At 34.2% G+C, this 18,347-nt stretch overlaps 2 protein-coding genes and 1 long non-coding RNA gene across 9 annotated transcripts in view; 1 reads left to right on the top strand and 2 right to left on the bottom strand.

Moving 5' to 3' along the window:
• The window catches only part of LOC127856203 (oocyte zinc finger protein XlCOF7.1-like), a 39,370-nt gene extending 37,253 nt beyond the window's left edge, over positions 1-2,117 (bottom strand). For 4 of the 5 annotated variants that reach the window (XM_052392272.1, XM_052392267.1, XM_052392268.1 and 1 more), the window contains exon 1: positions 1,936-2,109. The gene's annotated coding sequence lies outside the window, so the exon portion shown is untranslated. Of the gene's footprint in view, positions 1-1,935 lie in introns of all 5 variants that reach the window. The other variant, XM_052392271.1, reaches the window with a different exon arrangement.
• A 4,550-nt stretch (positions 2,118-6,667) lies between these two features.
• LOC127854481 (uncharacterized) lies at positions 6,668-7,519 on the top strand. The gene is made up of 2 exons (XR_008037086.1): positions 6,668-6,829; positions 7,119-7,519. It is a non-coding gene; the product is annotated as an uncharacterized LOC127854481 (long non-coding RNA).
• Positions 7,520-9,091: 1,572 nt separating this feature from the next.
• Positions 9,092-18,347, bottom strand: part of LOC127855037 (transcriptional repressor NF-X1-like) — a 36,733-nt gene continuing 27,477 nt past the window's right edge. For all 3 annotated transcript variants that reach the window (XM_052390371.1, XM_052390370.1, XM_052390372.1), the window contains 5 exons: positions 16,833-16,967; positions 15,078-15,144; positions 14,247-14,392; positions 13,390-13,497; positions 9,092-12,208 (listed from right to left, as the gene is read on the bottom strand). In XM_052390371.1, the coding sequence (XP_052246331.1) occupies positions 11,929-12,208; positions 13,390-13,497; positions 14,247-14,392; positions 15,078-15,144; positions 16,833-16,967 (736 nt within the window). In that variant the 3' untranslated portion in view covers positions 9,092-11,928. The remainder of the gene's footprint in view (positions 12,209-13,389; positions 13,498-14,246; positions 14,393-15,077; positions 15,145-16,832; positions 16,968-18,347) is intronic.

Below are 18,347 nucleotides of genomic sequence, written 5' to 3'. Positions count from 1 at the left end.
GAAGCATTCAAGGCGGATGGTTCTTCCTGACATCATGTCTGAGTAGTAGATTGTAACCAGTGATAGCACTAAAAGTTATATGATTTATCTAAGTGATTATTTCTGAGAAAGTACAAATATCATAACATTAGTTGAATAGTTGTAAGAACTTGAAATAAAGAGTGTTGCTAAAAATGTTATTTTTATAATTTGTAAAAAGGTTCATCAATGACTTTGTCTTATTTGACAGTTTTTTGCACCACAACACATAACAATGTATACATAATCTGATTACAACCAAGTTTGATAAATATCCACGCATCCAACAGGGTGAACTAGTAGGATATCCAACAAGGTTAAATAGGAGGTCCACCCATCTAACACTGTTTAAAGAAATCTGGTAATTATGATTATATCTCCCACCACTTCAGTGGTTTGAGAGACATTTGATTTACCCATGTGTGTCTGTCTGTCTGAGTGTCTGTCACATTTGATGTCGGAACTCAAGTTAGTGTTTGTTTTATATGCACTTTTATCATGAAAAATGCTGATTAGATAGTAGGAAATTGCACCATTTCAATGCGACATTTCAAAAAAAGTTCGACCGCGGTAGAGGACACCCCTCCAGCACCCTCCCCTATTGAGCCCCGCCCCCCCCCCCTCACTTAAAAAACTTCTGGATACGCCCCTGCTCTGCCCACTGACAATGGAGCTTTTAAACATATCACTATAAAGTAACATACTCGTGCCAAGTATGACGATTTGACACATGATGATGGCGAGAGAAAAGTTAACGTAAATTAGTCATGAGGTACAAAAATGGACGAGGGCGGAATACGAATTACATGCGAGTTATGCCAGAAACCTTGTTGTATACGTCAAAAGTCGAAATAAACAATAAACAATTCAATATACAACTGAATAAAATCTATCAAAAAGTATTGGCTTTATTGGTTTAAATTTGTATTTTCGAACTCAATCGAAAGCAAACCTCTTGTGAAGTGTAATCATTATAGTCTTAGAAGATCGATTTTCAATACATTTTTAATAATATCATTCAAATCTCATAGAGGGATTGTAACTATGTATATTGGAAGCGAATAACCATTCACTTGCTCTCGACAAGACTTCATAGGGTCCAACTAACGTTGTGAAATTACAAAGGACTTGATGCGAAACTATAATTTATCCAATATTAAATCCTAATTCAATGTATCCTTTTAAAATCAATGTAAAAGATATATCCGTAGATAGTGTCAATGTTTTATTAAGAATCACGCGCTCTTCGAACATGAATAAGTAAGAGTTGTTAAGTTAATAAAGTACAATAGTTTTTTATAATTTTGTTAGAACGACTGGTCTTTTTGGAAATTATTATTTATTACTTAAGCCGAACGTATATCGTTTTAATAGATATTTCCTTGATATATAATACAACCTCATTAGGAACCTCGGTGACCATGTTTATAATAAATGATGATAATTTTAATTAATTTGGTAGATGGTTAACCATTGCATAAAATTATTTTGAAATACAGTATGTTATATCAGACAATTAGTTTGTATTGTTCTACGTACATTATAAATGGTATCTGTCTCTCTCACGCAAATAACGTTTAAACAAATCGAAAACAATCCGAAGAAATTCGGGAAATTACCGCCCGATAATTATTTTTTGCCAAATATTGTTGATCTTGGTAGCGGTTTTGAACTTCAAGATGAGTTTCAATTTTAATCGTGTTATCTAGCCGACCCCTCCCCATTGGCGGCCATGTCATTAATCGATTACAATTTTGACCATGGTAGGTAAATTGACCAAGGATGACAACACTAATCGGTTACTATTTAGCATTGCTAATCTTCGAACAACACGCACGATGGTAAGCTCGTGTAGATTAAACTCAGGAAAATATAGTTGAATCCCTTAAAAATGTAAATATAATTTACATAACTCACCCGTCGTGAACATGTATTTCTGCCTTGATATTTTATCAACGATGATAAAAAACACTTTATCCTCCGTTACATCGTTGTATCGACGTTCGTGGATACATATTAATTGTATTCACTACATTGCTCTTTATCAAAACAAAGACGAACTCAGGGTTTGCTTGATCCACAAGATATCAGCAACTTTGAAGGTCCAAAGCGCACACGGTGTAAAAACGATTTGAACGTCAATCGTATACTTGTATTATGATTGCGATTGTTGTAACGTCAAGAAATTGCATGATTCAAGGATATATACTAAACGAGGGTTGGTGTATTTTGTTATCATCGGTTAAGTAATGGTCTGTGTATTGGTTGTTTAGATTATTAAGAAGGATTTGTTATTAACACATACCGTTCATATTGTCATCATGTTGAAAAATCTGATCCTTCGTAAAATTAACTTAGCAATTGTACATCAAGCTTGCACATTTATACTGTACAAGTTTATTATGCTCACATTTTAATTGATTTACACAACTATTAACTGATTATGTTGATGATACCACCAATATTCAGTATCATATTGCTTCAGTTTCTTCAGTGTAAACTTGTATGATGTTCAAATGTGACTTCTTTCATCTCTCCAGAACAATTAAGGAGTGCATTGGCATAAAGGCTCAATTAATAGTTCCTTGGGGTGTGGACCTTGAAGTGGACATGCAGGTCATCGAAGTAAACCTTCTATCAAAACGAACAGCGTCGAATGATTGGTTCAAACTCATAACCCGATTGAAATAAAAAACTACTTTTACAAAATATTTGAATATCAACATATTGTTGTAAAATAGATGGTTGGTATTGTTTTCTTAAATGCGATGTGATTGATTTCACACGTAGGAAATGCTCGTTGATTTTAAAATAAGCTATTTCTAACATTTCAGGAGACGCAATGTACAATATATTTATTTGATAACAATAACCTTATGATGTTCAAATTGTTTATTCACTGTGTCGCATGTCCCCTGATTGCAAAAACACGTGATTTGAAGACTAATTTTGAGTGGCTAATTAAATTAATTACTCAATATAATTCCATATATGGAAAACCGGAAGTTTAGTCGCACAGAAATGAATAATTTGCCCTAAACTCGATCGTTAAACCACATTTGATTGGTCTATTTAACACAGTCCTCCACTTAATACCATATTTGGACAGGAGGAAGTTAAATTACACAGAATTCAATAAGGATGACGTTCTCGTGACTTTTATGTATGGGGTACAAAGGTATATCGGTATATCGGTTAACCACGGGAAAGTCAAACGTTGTATCTTATATCGGTACGGTTTTGTTGTGTCGCGATATTAATAAATGGATTTGTACGTGCCATTCTGACTTACGAATATTAACAGAAATACTTATACAGAAGAAACATATCTATTGAGAACAAACAGATGTACGTAAAGAAAACAAACATATATACATGTATATGTATTAGTGTCATGAAATAATCTTTGCATGTTTAAGGACGCATACTTGACAATGTTTACCCGCCTTTTCATGTTAAAAGGCCGATTAAAGCTTTAGTTTTCGAGCTCGATCTTATTGATAACCGTCAGAGATTGGCGAAACTTTACTAGTGAATAAAGAACAAAAATGTTAGACTGTGGAATGTTTAACTTATAAGTATAGTCAACAACTTATTTTCACTTCAGTCACAATTACTTTACATAGGATGTATATGCCTTCATTCACTAAATTAATCAGCATTAATAATAATTCACCGATGTCTTTAAAACAATCATGTTAACGCCATTAATTTACGGTATCTACTTTGTTTCACTAAGTTTGTTTGCCATGTTGAGGTACATTGCTTGTTTTAGCCATTTTCGTTTGTTCGAGGGCGCTATTATACGTGTAGCATGCCAGTTTGATACTATTTACACTGACCTCATACATATTTTATCAACGTGATAAGATTACGTTTTGTGGTTATCATATTGTGACTTGATTCATGTATAAGCTTTTAATTGCACGCGACTATGTGTATGTGAAATGTTACAGGAAGCTGCACTTTATTAGAATAATACCGTAGGCTGATGTTACATTAATATTAGCGTCACATTAAATAAACGAGTTCACACATGGTAATGGCAAACGTATAACGGATTACGCATGTCATCACATATCACTCATATCAGTTCACAAAGTTGTAAAAGATTAAATCGGTGTGTTCATTTCCAGTTAGGCCTTTGTATTATTTTAGCAAAATACATAAAATTTAATTCAATCCCGCCTCCCCCCCCTCCGAAAAATATCATTAGATGTTCAGATGGGCTCTAGATTACTAGTTGATTACCACAGGTGGTTAGCGTGTGGCTATGATATTAATTAGTGAAAACATCATTTTGAATGATAAATAATCATATTTTAACGAAAAATTAACTTTTCTGAAAAAAAATATTTCACTATCAAATATATATATAACAAGGTATGCAACTCAAAATCAGCCCAAAACGGGGTGCATCGCTTTGAACAGCCATATCTTCATCAATTGTGCAGCGATTTTCACGATCTTGGTCTTATTCAACACAGAAATGAATTTCCTTTCTGGAAATGTATATGTCTTCCAATATTTTTACAAATGCTGGGTCAACTTTTAAGAAATAACACGATAATTTACTTTGAACCGGCAAGTTTCTTTGTAAAAGTCCAAGGTCCATAACTTCGCCAAACATCAATGGACCGGAACGAAAGTCATACTTCATCCGAAAGTCTTGAAGGAAGACTCACACGCCAAATATTAGGTCAATATCTTAAAGCGTTTTGAAAGAAGTCTGGATAATGAAATGCCGGACTTGTAAACGGACGGACACTCCAACTGCCATATGCCACCCTACCGGGGGCATAATAATCTGCTTAATATCAGAAAGAGTTGCGAAACAAACCTCAGGAAAACGGTTATTATAGTGAAAGTTTATGTCCAATGCCCATCACTTCGCCAAATACCAATTGGTCGGAACGAATTTCACACTTTTTCTTTCGGTTATGTAGGTAGACTCACATACCAAAAATCAGCTCAATATCTGATATAGCTCCGTAAAAAGACCTACGGAAAACGGTTATTATAGAAAAAGTTTGTGATGGTTTATCTGTGTTGATGGTTGGAAAGTAATACTGTTGAAGATGATAAACATTTTATTAGGAATTTACTTTGAAACTTTAAAGCAGGCTTGAATTCAAAGAGAAAATAGTATTATGGTAATGTGCCAGTCATACTTTAAGTGACATTATGGGCATTTTTCACTGTTGAATTGAGCTGAAAAGAATTAACATGTCAAAAGATTTAGTTAAACTGTGGTAACTGACCAATTATCTGCAACGCATCTTGCTACCAGTTGTTTATAAAAATACATATATTATATTCGATATTTTACATGACTATCCCAGTCCTCTAAGCCGAGCGGAACTGTCTTTTTAGTAGAATCGGAGTTAGTATTGTATGAATAGATAGCGTTGCAGGAAATTAAAATGATCCGTAAAACAAAATTGTGTCTTTGTGTCGTATGAACAAATCTGCACTAAAACTAAATTTAGATTCATTTCTGTCGTCAGTTGTCAAACGAAAGTACGGTTGATATTCAAATGCAGTATTTTATCTCTTTTCGGGATATTGTTTTAGTATGGTGATGCTGCATTAACAAATATAAGTGTATATGAAGCGAAAAGACAAAAAATAAACAACGGTTGCGAAAGACATCTATAAACATAGCACATACGATTAGATGCGTCTATATAGTCACTTTTATGATAAATTTCTTTATAAAGGTTTTTTATTTTCAAAGTATGCTTTCCTTCTTCATCAAATATCATACATTTCTGAAAATGCTGTTTACACCAATATTTAAAGCTTTAGACTCCAGAAAGGTGCTGATTTAATTGTTATATTCCATAAATTTATATTACAAAATAAGTTTTGTTTTAAGCCTTAAAATTCACCTTGAAAAAGTGCAAAATTAAAATAAAATAGGAAGGGAAGACCATTACCGCACGGGAAGACCCCTCCTGCACCCTCCCTGGTCCCCCCAGTAAAAAAATCCTGCGTACGGCCCTGACTATTGTGTATTGACATCCTAGTGTTGTCACATTAAGCCGGTCCTTTCTATGCTGAGTTTAATCAGCGCAGTTAACGATTGCTGTTCAACTTGGAGAAAAACACGTGTATGTGAATGCAATTTGTATGTTATCAGATGTTCTCGGTGTGCTGCTCGCGTAAGATTAATTAAAAATAACCTGCTATTGAACAGATGTATCTGCGATCAAAAAGGTTTGCGCTACGATAATGATTTAACTACGTAATTCAAAAAGATGTTTCGTTCTGTTGTTGAAGTTACCATTTGTGTCTTCACTTCTTTTGTACACGAACATTATTACACAATTAACGATACAAATGTAATACACCGCGTAATGTTATTATAACTAATTTTTATAATGTTGATCAGACCATTTCAACTACAATGACCCACACAGAGCTATATTTTGCTTGTAAGCACGAACATTCTGTACGGGACATACAATTCTATACGTCAGCACAGCAAATCAGTTTGTTTCTAAAATATTCGAAAACCTTTACTTTTACACAAACTTATCGAAATATTCACTTTTGAAAAATTGCGGACTGAATAAATAATTGATAGCATCCAAAGTTCTATAAAAACTGATTCGTTGCTTAACGTGACCAACACATTTACGGTATCATCTAGTCTAGAACGTTGCTAACATAGTGTTACACTGCGTACCATTGCCAGCCATGTATTTAATATCTCTCGTCGTCATGACAATCGTGGTCCCCGCCTGTTTCGAGGCAACGGAGATAGCCTTTGACCGTTGTCAAAAAGATGGACATGACTTTCCGTTGGGTAGGCAAATTTTATTTATTTTTAAACAACATCAGCAAACATGTGTTTCTAAAGTATCTATTGATTTAATGCAGCTCACGGTTCAACTGATGGATAATATTGTTTTATTAAACTATGATTGCTATTGACATGCTCCATATTGGAATCTAAAATAATTCTTTAACAAAATCAAAATAAGTAATTGAAACTTAAACCACAGATTTACACAAGTGGAATTCCGTGATAAAAATTGAAACATAGAGCACGTATAAAATACATTGCACGTAACTTCCTACTATTTGCTCTGAAGGCCCCTTCATGGACCCGGCGAACCCTTGCCGCACGTGCCAGTGCCTGCTAGGGGGCCACTATGCCTGCAGTAACATCGAGTGCCCGGCAGTGGACTGCCCCGCCGATGTACAGGCCCGTAGCGTAGGTGGTTGCTGCATGGAATGCCTGGGTGCGAGCCCCAAGTAATAGATGGCTTGGATCATGCGACATAATGGGTGGATGGCAAGGCATTGATTGAAAAGAAACCAGCAACAGAAGACTGTTGTATTGTTCAATATTCTAAGAATATGTTATTACTTATTTGTTAATGGCAAACACCACAATAACATAATCTCAGAAAATGCAATATAATATTAATCTATTTTGTTTGGTACAGTTTTGTTCGAAAATATTGTATTTCGAATAAAACTAAAAGTTTAATCTCAGGTTCTTGTTAACGCAATTGAAATTGATTTATGCTAAACACTTAAGTTAGCATAGCTAATTTACCAACTGGTTATTGGTTACTGCTAAACATGTAATATTAGTTTGTACTCTTGGTACTGCTCAATAATTAAACATTATTGTGTTATTGTTCAAGATCTATGTAGATAATTATAGTAAACGCACTGTTCATCGGCCCTTAAATCAAAGATCTTGATGACAATATTTACATATGACATTGATTCCGCCATCACCAAGTGACTCAGATGTACGAACCAATGGACGGTCGCAGTGATGTCTTAAATATATAAGCGCCGTAAGGAAATACTATATTATAAAGAGTTGTAAGCCGCTATGTATTCGCGATTATGTTCCTTTCGCAGCAGTGTTTAATGATAAATAATGTGTTAAGGCAGATAATCAAGGACACGAAAATAGTGTTCAAGAACAGCTGTCATCATAATTAACAAGACCAACTTAATGAATGCCCTGATCGGTAATCCTCCATATGCCTCGGCGCGTGGAGTGTTTCTTGGTACAAAAAAAAATATTTGTCCAGATGTTACTTTAAGCCCCAATGCGCAGAAAGCTAGGCGAGTCCGATGGTATTAAGTACATATCGTATATTGCGTTTATATTAAAGAACCAGGCTCTTCTCTTCTTGTTAATTTAAATATTCACTTGACATAACAAGATCGAGAGCTGTGCAGCCAAGCTAAACACACTTTTGGTGGGATACAACACATGTGTTATCCACGAAAGTCCGTTTGTATTTATAGAAATAAAACAGAAATGTACTACAACCAAAAATTACCTGATTGATTGGCAGAATCCTGGACAAATAAATAACACTCTTGGTTCATAGCAGTGTTTCGAGTCGTAAAACATTTCCTGCTGCTACAGTTTTTTTTTGACTGCACAAAAAGTTCGAACTGTATAACAACCGTTATGACAAGTAAAAATAAACGATTCCACAGTAACGAACTTTAGTATTATATTATTTATCCGTTTTATAACACGAGTTTTTATGTATAATTATCATCCTGAGAGAGCATTTACAGGAATGTATACATGGTACCATTTTAGTGTTGTGTGTCGTATGAATAGATATATTCGCGGGAAATTAAAATGGAATTAATTGTGTCACAAATAAATAAAAACGAGCATTTCGTATCTACAAAAATCTATGTAATCATACCACATCTAGCGTTGAAATTGTGGCTACTGCTATAAGGAACACTGATTGTTTATGTGTAAACTTTATTTTACGAAATACATTTTAGCGTTATAGAGGCTTTAACCTACGGCAGCATATTATTTAATTAAAGAACGTCATTTGGCATATTTTATATCGAGTCCGGTATCGTTCTTGGACGGTGTAATTGATTAAAATTATTTGAAATCCGGGGAAAACAACAACCGCAAAATACTTATTGAAACTCATCCTATTGCTTCTACATTTCGCCACATATGATAACGCATGTTTCTTGTTTTGTAGTAGATGCAACATAAAATGGTAAAATCAGTTTTCCACTCTTGCTATTTTCCAAGATAAGAACAAACAAATGGTGATTCATTCTATTAATAATAGAAATAAAATAAAACACATTCAAGTGTCAATAGATAACTTCATGCTTTTAATTATAACCAGATTTTATTTACAACTTTCTGCTCAGTTGCAAATGTATTGGTGGCCAATTGAAAAATAATTGATTATCAATGTATTTTCCTCCATACAATTTTTAGTCTACGTAACCAGCTCTAATATACATTGTTTCTGTATTAATTAACATATACATGGCAACAAACACCATTTGAACAGGAACAACAACTCAAATCATATGATAACCTACAAAATATCAGCTGGTACTGCAACAAAAAAGGCAGCCATATCTATACACGTAATCAACTATAAAAAATCAAGCTACAAATTCAAATAACCGTTTCCACAATAAAATATTCCAATTCCCAAGACGAATTTAATAAATGTGAGCATTGATTCTGACACAAACACAAAATAGGACAATTATAATGCAAATATATTTTTTTTAATTCAAGACTATTATAAGAATTTCTTGAGATGGTTCACCAGTAATAATGTGTACTCCTCTTCAATCATGTCAGCAATTTTCTTACAATAATGGTAATTTGTATTTCAATAAGCAGCCTTCAATTCAAGGTACTCAGAATGATTTTACAAGGAAATTGTGTAAATAATCATCCATTTAACTTTTCTCCAAATAAGCACTTTTCACTTTTTCTCTCTTAGATTTATTTCTTTCCAAGGATCTGTATGAACCATAGAAGCTTGTATGCTGGGGACAGGTTTGATTTCGATTGGGGACTCATCAACAACAATTTGTATTAAATATAAGTTTATAAAAAACAAAGCAAATAGATTAATAAAAATCATGCAATGTTATACAAGTACAAATGTTTTCATTACTGTATTCATATTTTCAATTAAAAGCTCAACAAAACCAACAAACATTATACCAAGATTCGATCCATATGATATGGATTTAAATCTGTAAAACCTGACGATTCAAAATTAACAACACAAGCATTATCTTACTAGAACCTGTGTGAAAGAAAAACGCAACTTTTTACTCACATTAAAACTTTTCAGCTCAAAAAGAACAATTAACGTTTACTTTATACATAAAAATGAAACAAAATCCAAGTGGCAGGGCCGTTTTGACCCCTGAAACATGATTTAAACAAATTTGGTACAAGACCATCATAAGATACATAACATTCCGAATACCTAACCTGTGGGCCGTTTAAGAGAAAGAGATGTTTCGATAGGACTTGTTCACAGTTTCAAATCAATTAAACAAACAATGTTTGAATTATATTCAAATGATTAAACTTAATTCTGATAAATAAAAATGATCAAAATATTTACCTGTAACAATGTTTTTATTGATAATTTTACAAGGTGTATTACCAGCAAATCATTAAAACAACAACCTTATTGTAGAGACAACGTGCTGTACAGCTTACATATTAGGTTTTGCTTCTAAAGACCAGGATTGAACCCAAGGAAAGCACATCTTTTTAGTTTATCTTTTTTACTTTTATTTTGCAATCATGTAAAACTATTCCAAATATTGCAGTTCTATAATGAAAAATATTCAATAACATTTGCTATAAGAAGAAGAAAATGATCCAGATTCTAAATCAGCCTAGATATTGCGATGATTAACATTCTGGGCAAGTTTCTTCATGTTTGAATATAAATGTTGCTTCTACTATGGTTACAAGATTTTTCTAAGATTTGATCTGGTGACCTTGTTTTGGATGCATTTGACCCAGCATTGATATTGTCGGAGCAAACATAATTACCAATTGTCATTGATAGCAAGGTTCTCATAAGATTTGACCTCATAACCTTGTTTTAGGAAGCAAACGACCCTGATTGGAACTCGTCCTAGATATAGATAAAAAATCCATCAAGATTGATTGATTTATCTAAGAGTGGAACTAGTTTTTGGTAGCATGTGATCAAGATTTGAACTCAGTCAGGATATTGTCAAGATAAACATTCTGAACAATTTTCATCAAAATTGAGTCTTAAATTTGGAGTTAACAGTAATAACAATGCTTTTCTAAGATTTGACTGGTTACTTAGTTTTTGGATACAAGTGACCCAACTTTGAAATAAGCCTAGCTTGTCATGATAAACATTTGAACAGAGTTTCATAAATATTGAGTCATAAATGTGGCCTCTTGAGTAAAATTTGACCTGGTGACCTACTTTTTGAATGCCACAGCCCAGATTACAACTTGGCCTATATAGTGTCAAGATTTACATTCTGACCAAGTTTCAACAAGATTTACACTTTTGGTCTCTACTAGGTTTTCCTACTATTCAAGATTGTGACCTTGTTTTCAGACACACATGCCCCAGCTTCAATCTCATCTTTTAAATGTTCAAGGTAAACATTCTAAGCTTGTTTCATCAAAAATGGATGAAAATGTCAGTAATTTACTGCCATTTTTATTTTCAAATAAGCTTTATAGATGTTTATATGTGTACTTAAATCTGTGCGCTTTGGCTATCCAGCATGAAATTATTAACATTTTTAGTTACTTAACTTTAAACTACATCAGATAATTATAAATTCAAGACCCCTAAATATTACAATCAATGCGGAACATGAATGCTAAGGTTCCACAACTTATATGAAAATGACACAAAAGTTTAATTTTAAAAACCACAACCACACTCGGATGTATATTTTTAACTTCCCATTCACATTATACAAAATGCTGTATTGTCCAGCATATTTTGAAAGAAGGGCATGACTGTAGGGTATCTTTTAAAGAAGCTAAGGCAGATACAGCTCATTGATGCTCCACTTTCCATACATAATAACCAATAGGCAGTCATGATGAAGCTTTCAATTCACCGTGAAGTCAAAATAATCAACCACAGGTTCTGACTTCAGGGCTTCTTTACTCGCGTTACTTAGCAAAGCGTAATCAATTGTCCCAGTAGAGCAGATGTCCGCCAGATTGGACTCAAACTTATCAATAGTTCCAATGCCAGACTTGGCAGTGGAAGCTGTGGAGATTTTCTTGGTCTTCTTTCCAATGACTTGCCAGCCTTCCGGTAGTTTGGAGGCTGTGTCTCGTTCCCCTGGCAACAGGGTAGACTGCTTTGCAGCCATGTTGTTGATTCTGTAAAATAAAAACAAATGAGCATTGCTCTGTGAAAAGAAAGTCATTTGCGTGAAGTGTCGATCCAGATTAGCCTGTTTAGGTAACAAGGAACATCACTTTTTTCCTAAACTAAATTTCTCTCAAGAAGAATTTTCATTAGAACGAAAAATACAATAAAAGACGAAAGTGTCGTCCCTGGTAAGCCTGTAACGACTGCACAGGCTAAACTGGGACGACAATGCTTAAAACTTTGTTTTCTAAGTGTGTGACTCAAATATAACTCAAATATAACCTATTAAAGAAAATAGCAAAAGGCATAATATCAATTTCCTCAATTTTTAAGTTTTTAGGCCAGTCTTTAATGTGTATGTTTCCTGTGACTTTTTGGACACTGAAAAGTATAACTGGTATATATCACAAGGGGGTATTTACATGAGTATTGACAAACAAGATGGCGAAGTCCATGCAGAGACAGCAATTTTTCTCCGTTTTATACCCTTGATTACTTTGAATAATTGTTTAATTGCTGCTAACTTTCCAGCCATATCAGTAAGAAAGTGATTAGCGTTTATTTATATCGTAATAATATTTGCTCTTTATCTTGACTCACTCACAGCAAACTTTCTTTGCGGGTCACAAAATTACAGCTGGTATTACTTTGCAAAATATGAGAGTAAAATGGCATAACTTAGCAAAATGCGAAAGTAAAATGGCATAACTAAGCAAAATGTGAGAGTAAAATGACATAACTAAGTAACATGACCCGAGTAAAATGGCATAACTTAGCATAATGCGAGAGTAAAATGCCATAACTAAGTAATATGATGCGAGTAAAATGGCATAACTTAGCAAAATGTGCGAGTAAAATGGCATAACTTAGCAAAATGTGAGAGTAAAATGGCATAAGTTAGCAAAATGTGAGAGTAAAATGGCATAACTTTGCAAAATTTTAGAGTAAAATGGCATAACTAAGCAAACTGTGAGAGTAATATGGCGTAGCTTAGCAAAATGTGAGAGTAAAATGGCATAACTTAGCAAATGTTGAGTAAAATGGCATAACTTAGCAAAATGTGAGAGTAAAATGGCATAACTTAGCAAAAAATTAAAATGTGCGAGTAAAGTGACAAAACTTAGCAAAATGTGAGAGTAAAATGGCATAACTTAGCAAAATGTGAGAGTAAAATGGCCTAGCTGCTAACCTGAGTGCCTCCTCCTTGTGTACGTGAGGTATGGGAGGTGGGGCCCAGGGGTGGAGCTCTCTCTGTACCAGGGCTGTCAGGGTGATAGACGGCAACCAGCAACGGTCCCTGCAAGGCAGGTACACATTAACAGATAAACTAAGGAATGTAACATGCATTTCATGTTTAAATGACTTCAAGTTTAAATTCCGACAATATGTGTCACATCAGGATTCTTGTCATTCTGCAAAGTAACTCGACATTGTTTCATCAAGAAATGACAATGAAATACCAGTCCTTGCTCGGTCAATAGCTTAATCAGTTAATGGCTACATAGGGAGCAATTGGGCTAAAAAACTTTAATTTCATTACAGTTTTTTCTTAACTACCAAATCCCTCCAAAAACAAAATAAAATTTTATAAAATGAAAAGAGAATTCTTGCTTACAATATCACAAAATAAGAAGAGAATTCTGGCTTACAATATCACACAATAAGAAGAGTATTCTGACTTACAATATCCCAAATTGAGAAGAGTATTCTGGCTTACAATATCCCAAATTGAGAAGAGAATTCTGACTTACAATATCACACAATGAGAAGAGTATTCTGACTTACAATATCCCAAATTGAGAAGAGTATTCTGACTTACAATATCCCAAATTGAGAAGAGTATTCTGGCTTACAATATCATAAATTGAAGAGTACTCTGACTTACAATATCACAAATTGAAGAGTATTCTGACTTACAATATCACAAATTGAAAAGAGTATTCTGACTTACAATATCATAAAATGAGAAGAGGGCAGTCTGATGTAATGAAAGAATAAGGCTATAGAGTGTTATGAGCAGGGGCCAGCATTGAATGGGACACTTACTTATTAGCGGTTGCCACAACATTCTTCTTTGGTTCGTAGTCATAGCTCTGTGTTGTACATCCGTAGAATTCAGCCAGCTCGTGCACTAGCCTGCGCTGGTTCATGTTCATACTGGGGAAGGAATGGCTGCGAGAAGGCTGCTTCGACTGAAATGTACAGGCATAGAGTTAAGTTAATAAACCTTATTACTTTATATTTATTTATTTCTATTTATAGAATCAAAAGCCTAAGGCTTATTGAAACGCTTTAGAGCCTATTTCTTGGGTAGAACCAGTACTTAAGAATGATCCCTTAGGGGATCGAACCCATGACCTCCCTGTCGCTAGACGAACATTGTATCCATTACACCACTGTGACCTATTTAGAGTTATATCCTGTTCCAAATTCTGTAAAAAAAAGAACTTTGTCATAAACAAAATATTTTACAGTAAGTGTGCCTTGTGAAATATCTTGACGAAGTACGGTTAAATCAGATCTTTGTCAAAACCGTAACTAATACCCATGCACTGCATTATCAGCTATATCTAAGGGCAAATAAAACATAATAAGTGGCTCACACAGGATTTATAGTTTATTGCACATTTCCATGTTATATTGATGATATATTTTAAGTTTCTATTCAATCGCTTGTGAAATACTGGATTTGTTCGGTACACACATCCACACACACACACATCCCTGTGATGGGACCATGTTGGAGTAGGGGGAGGTATAAATAGTCTTAAATGTACTTGAAAATTACTTGTAAACAGATGTTAATTTACAAAAAATACAAATCTGTGTGTAAGTCTGTCAAATGTTTGTTCCATTTCTACCTTCATTATTACTGACCTTGTGTGCTGATTGTACTAGCTCACTTAAGGCCTTTTCAACACTGGCAACAAATGTGGCATCCTTCCTGAAAACACAATAAATTTTACACCATAATGTCAACCACAAGATGTTTACAATTTTGAACAAGATGCGTTTGTGAAACACAATGTCCCCCTATATGACGTTTGACCTTAAAGGATGACCTTGACCTTGACCCTTCACCACTAAAAAATGTGCAGCTCCATGAGATACACATGCATTTCAAATATAAAATTGCTAGCTTCAATATTGCAGAAGTGACATTACATGAGCAATTTTGACCCATATATTTGACCTTGAAGGATGACCTTGACCTTTCACCACTCAAAATGTGCAGCTCCATGAGATACACATGCATGCCAAATATCAAGTTGCTATCTTCAATATTGCAAAAGTATTCATAAAATAAGCGATTTGGGCCACATATATTTGACCTCTGACCTTGAAGGATGACCTTGACCTTTCACCACTCAAATTGTGCAGCTCCATGAGATACACATGCATGCCAAATATCAAGTTGCTATCTTCAATATTTCAAAAGTATTCATAAAATAAGCGATTTGGGTCACATATATTTGACCTCTGACCTTGACCTTTCACCACTCAAAATGTGCAGCTCCATGAGATACACATGCATGCCAAATATTTGACCTCTGACCTTGAAGGATGACCTTGACCTTTCAATACTCAAAATGTGCAGCTCCATGAGATACACATGCATGCCAAATATCAAGTTGCTATACTCAATATAGCAAAAGTTATTGCAAAATGTTAAAGTTGGCGCAAACCAACCAACCAACAAACCAACCAACAGACAGGGCAAAAACAATATGTCCCCCACTACTATAGTGGGGGACATAAAAATCAATACTTGTGATTTTTTTAACATTTTTAACTTATTAAACTGGGTGGCAATCACTGCTACAACCAACCATGTTTAAGTGACCAATATGTAATTAACAGAGGTAGAAAACCAATCCTGACTTGTAAAATAAGACTTAATTTCTGAATATAAATAAATCATATTTATTTTCGCGAAAACGATTGTTGTTTACTGGTTTCTATAGATATAATTACAGAATATTTTTTTTCGGTTTTGTTATGTAACGATATGTAGTACGGACTGCCTCGAATTAAATTGTTAGAACAATAGAATTACACATTTTCTGTACCACATGATATAATGTCATTCCTCAAATTGCAAACTGCCTGAGCTTGCGTTCAAATCGCTAAAAAAATTAATCATGGCAGTCCAAAAAGTAATCAAGCAATACTTAAGCTTTAGACCAATAATTTTTTTTTGTATTTCCACACTCCTAAGTATTTTTGACCAAGAAAACTTAAATATTCAGAAGTGAAGCTTTCAGAAGCTCCAATAACCTTACAGCTAAGTAATTTACCTGAACAACTCTTTCAAATAAAAATACCTTTACATTATTTACCATGCAAACGTTTTTAAATAATAATTTCTAAATTGAACATTAGCACTCCAGAACTTTTTTTCATTATACTTTTAGCTGCAGCCAAATACAGGCTTCATCCCAACATATTCATGCAGTTTTCCACAAAAATGTAACTCCCTCCTTGAAATTTCATTCTCCTATCAATAACATTCATAAAAGTTATTCCCAAATTTGTTTTTCATTTGCTTACTTTTCCATATTTAAAGATTAGGCCGCTTTCAAGAGTCATGAAAACGCCATGCAACAAGCATACAACTTGTTTAGTGTTTACCTTGCAAACTCCTTGAGGTAATCACTGTAAGACGGGTTGCCCAGTTTGGATGACAAGTCAGGGTTCTGGATTTCTAAGGCCAGGGCTATACGACGATTACGTTCCACCAAACTGCATTCCTCATTACAGTCTAGGCTGAAAGCATTTCAAGAATATAACATATAAAGTACCATGAATGTCTGATGAATGAACATATCCTGCAACAATACATTAACTACAATTCATTTTGTAGCACAAACTAACTCGGTAATGATGATCTGCTCCGGAAGTATTTCAAATTGTTACCATTCACATTTACTGGATTATCAATATCATAAATGTGAGAAACAATTTGTATTCATAATATTTGTAAAAATAACTGCACACTGTTTTATAAAATATGCATCATAATATAAAATATTTAGAAAATGATTTAATTTAATAAATTCCCAGTGTGAAACATTAAAAGAATGGATCATTCACTGTAAAGAAACAACAACATAGAATAAATTACCAAAACAATTGTAATAAGAAACTGTCGGAGACAGGTGATGCTCCCCAAAGTTTTTTTTGTCACAATATTGCACTATATATTCAGGTAAAAGGAAACGTCTTGAGGGGCATAACTTTGGACAAAATAGTCGTTGGATGGTTTAGCAACTGAAAAATTTCAAGGGGCCATAACTCTCTAAATAAATCAACTAACCAGACCCCACAAATAACATGCGCATCTCCTCAAGGTAGTTAAGCTTCCCTTAAAGCTTCATTGAATTCCAGTCAGTAGTTGGGGGGACAAGAATTGCACTATATGTACAGTTTATAGAAAATTTCAAAGGGCCATAACTCTGTGAAAAATCATCCACCCATAACCGGCTGATAATATGCACATCTCCTGTTGGTAGTGAAGCTTCCCATAAAGTTTCATTGAATTACGGTCATTAATTGCAGAGAAATAGCCCCGGACAAAAATTGTGCACGGACGGATGGACACACGGACAGACAAAGCGGCGACTATATGCTCCCCCAAAAAAATTTGGGGGAGCATAACAAGAACAGTCACTAATGGTTCTACAAAGCCCCACATAATTATGTCACTTTATGACAAGGCATTGACAGTTTTAAGAAATTGTTTTTCCTAAAATGCAAACATCATACCTTTGAAGTTTCATCTTGATCGATATTATAGTCAATATATGCCCTGGACAAAATGTCAGCATAAACATCTAAAAGGCCATTAACTGAGAAATTATGAAAGCAGGAGTTATGATTCTTTTGGACTGCACTTCCCTTCATTGAGATCTACCTACATGTAAAGTTTAAAGCTGACACATCTTGGAATGTTTATGATATGCTGTGGTCAAAATTAAGTTTATATTTAACAAGACTATTGCGAAGCAATATATGTCCCCTACCGGCTCCACCATTGTCAGAAATATTTTTTTTTATTTGTTGCCATAGCGACCAGAATTTTTGACGTAGGAACAAAATGAAATGACGTGCATAACATCCATATTGCCATCTATCTATGTTTAAAGT

Source organism: Dreissena polymorpha, chromosome 13 (assembly GCF_020536995.1).
Source record: "Dreissena polymorpha isolate Duluth1 chromosome 13, UMN_Dpol_1.0, whole genome shotgun sequence".
Taxonomy (NCBI): domain Eukaryota; kingdom Metazoa; phylum Mollusca; class Bivalvia; order Myida; family Dreissenidae; genus Dreissena; species Dreissena polymorpha.
This window is presented reverse-complemented; position numbering and strand designations above follow the sequence as displayed.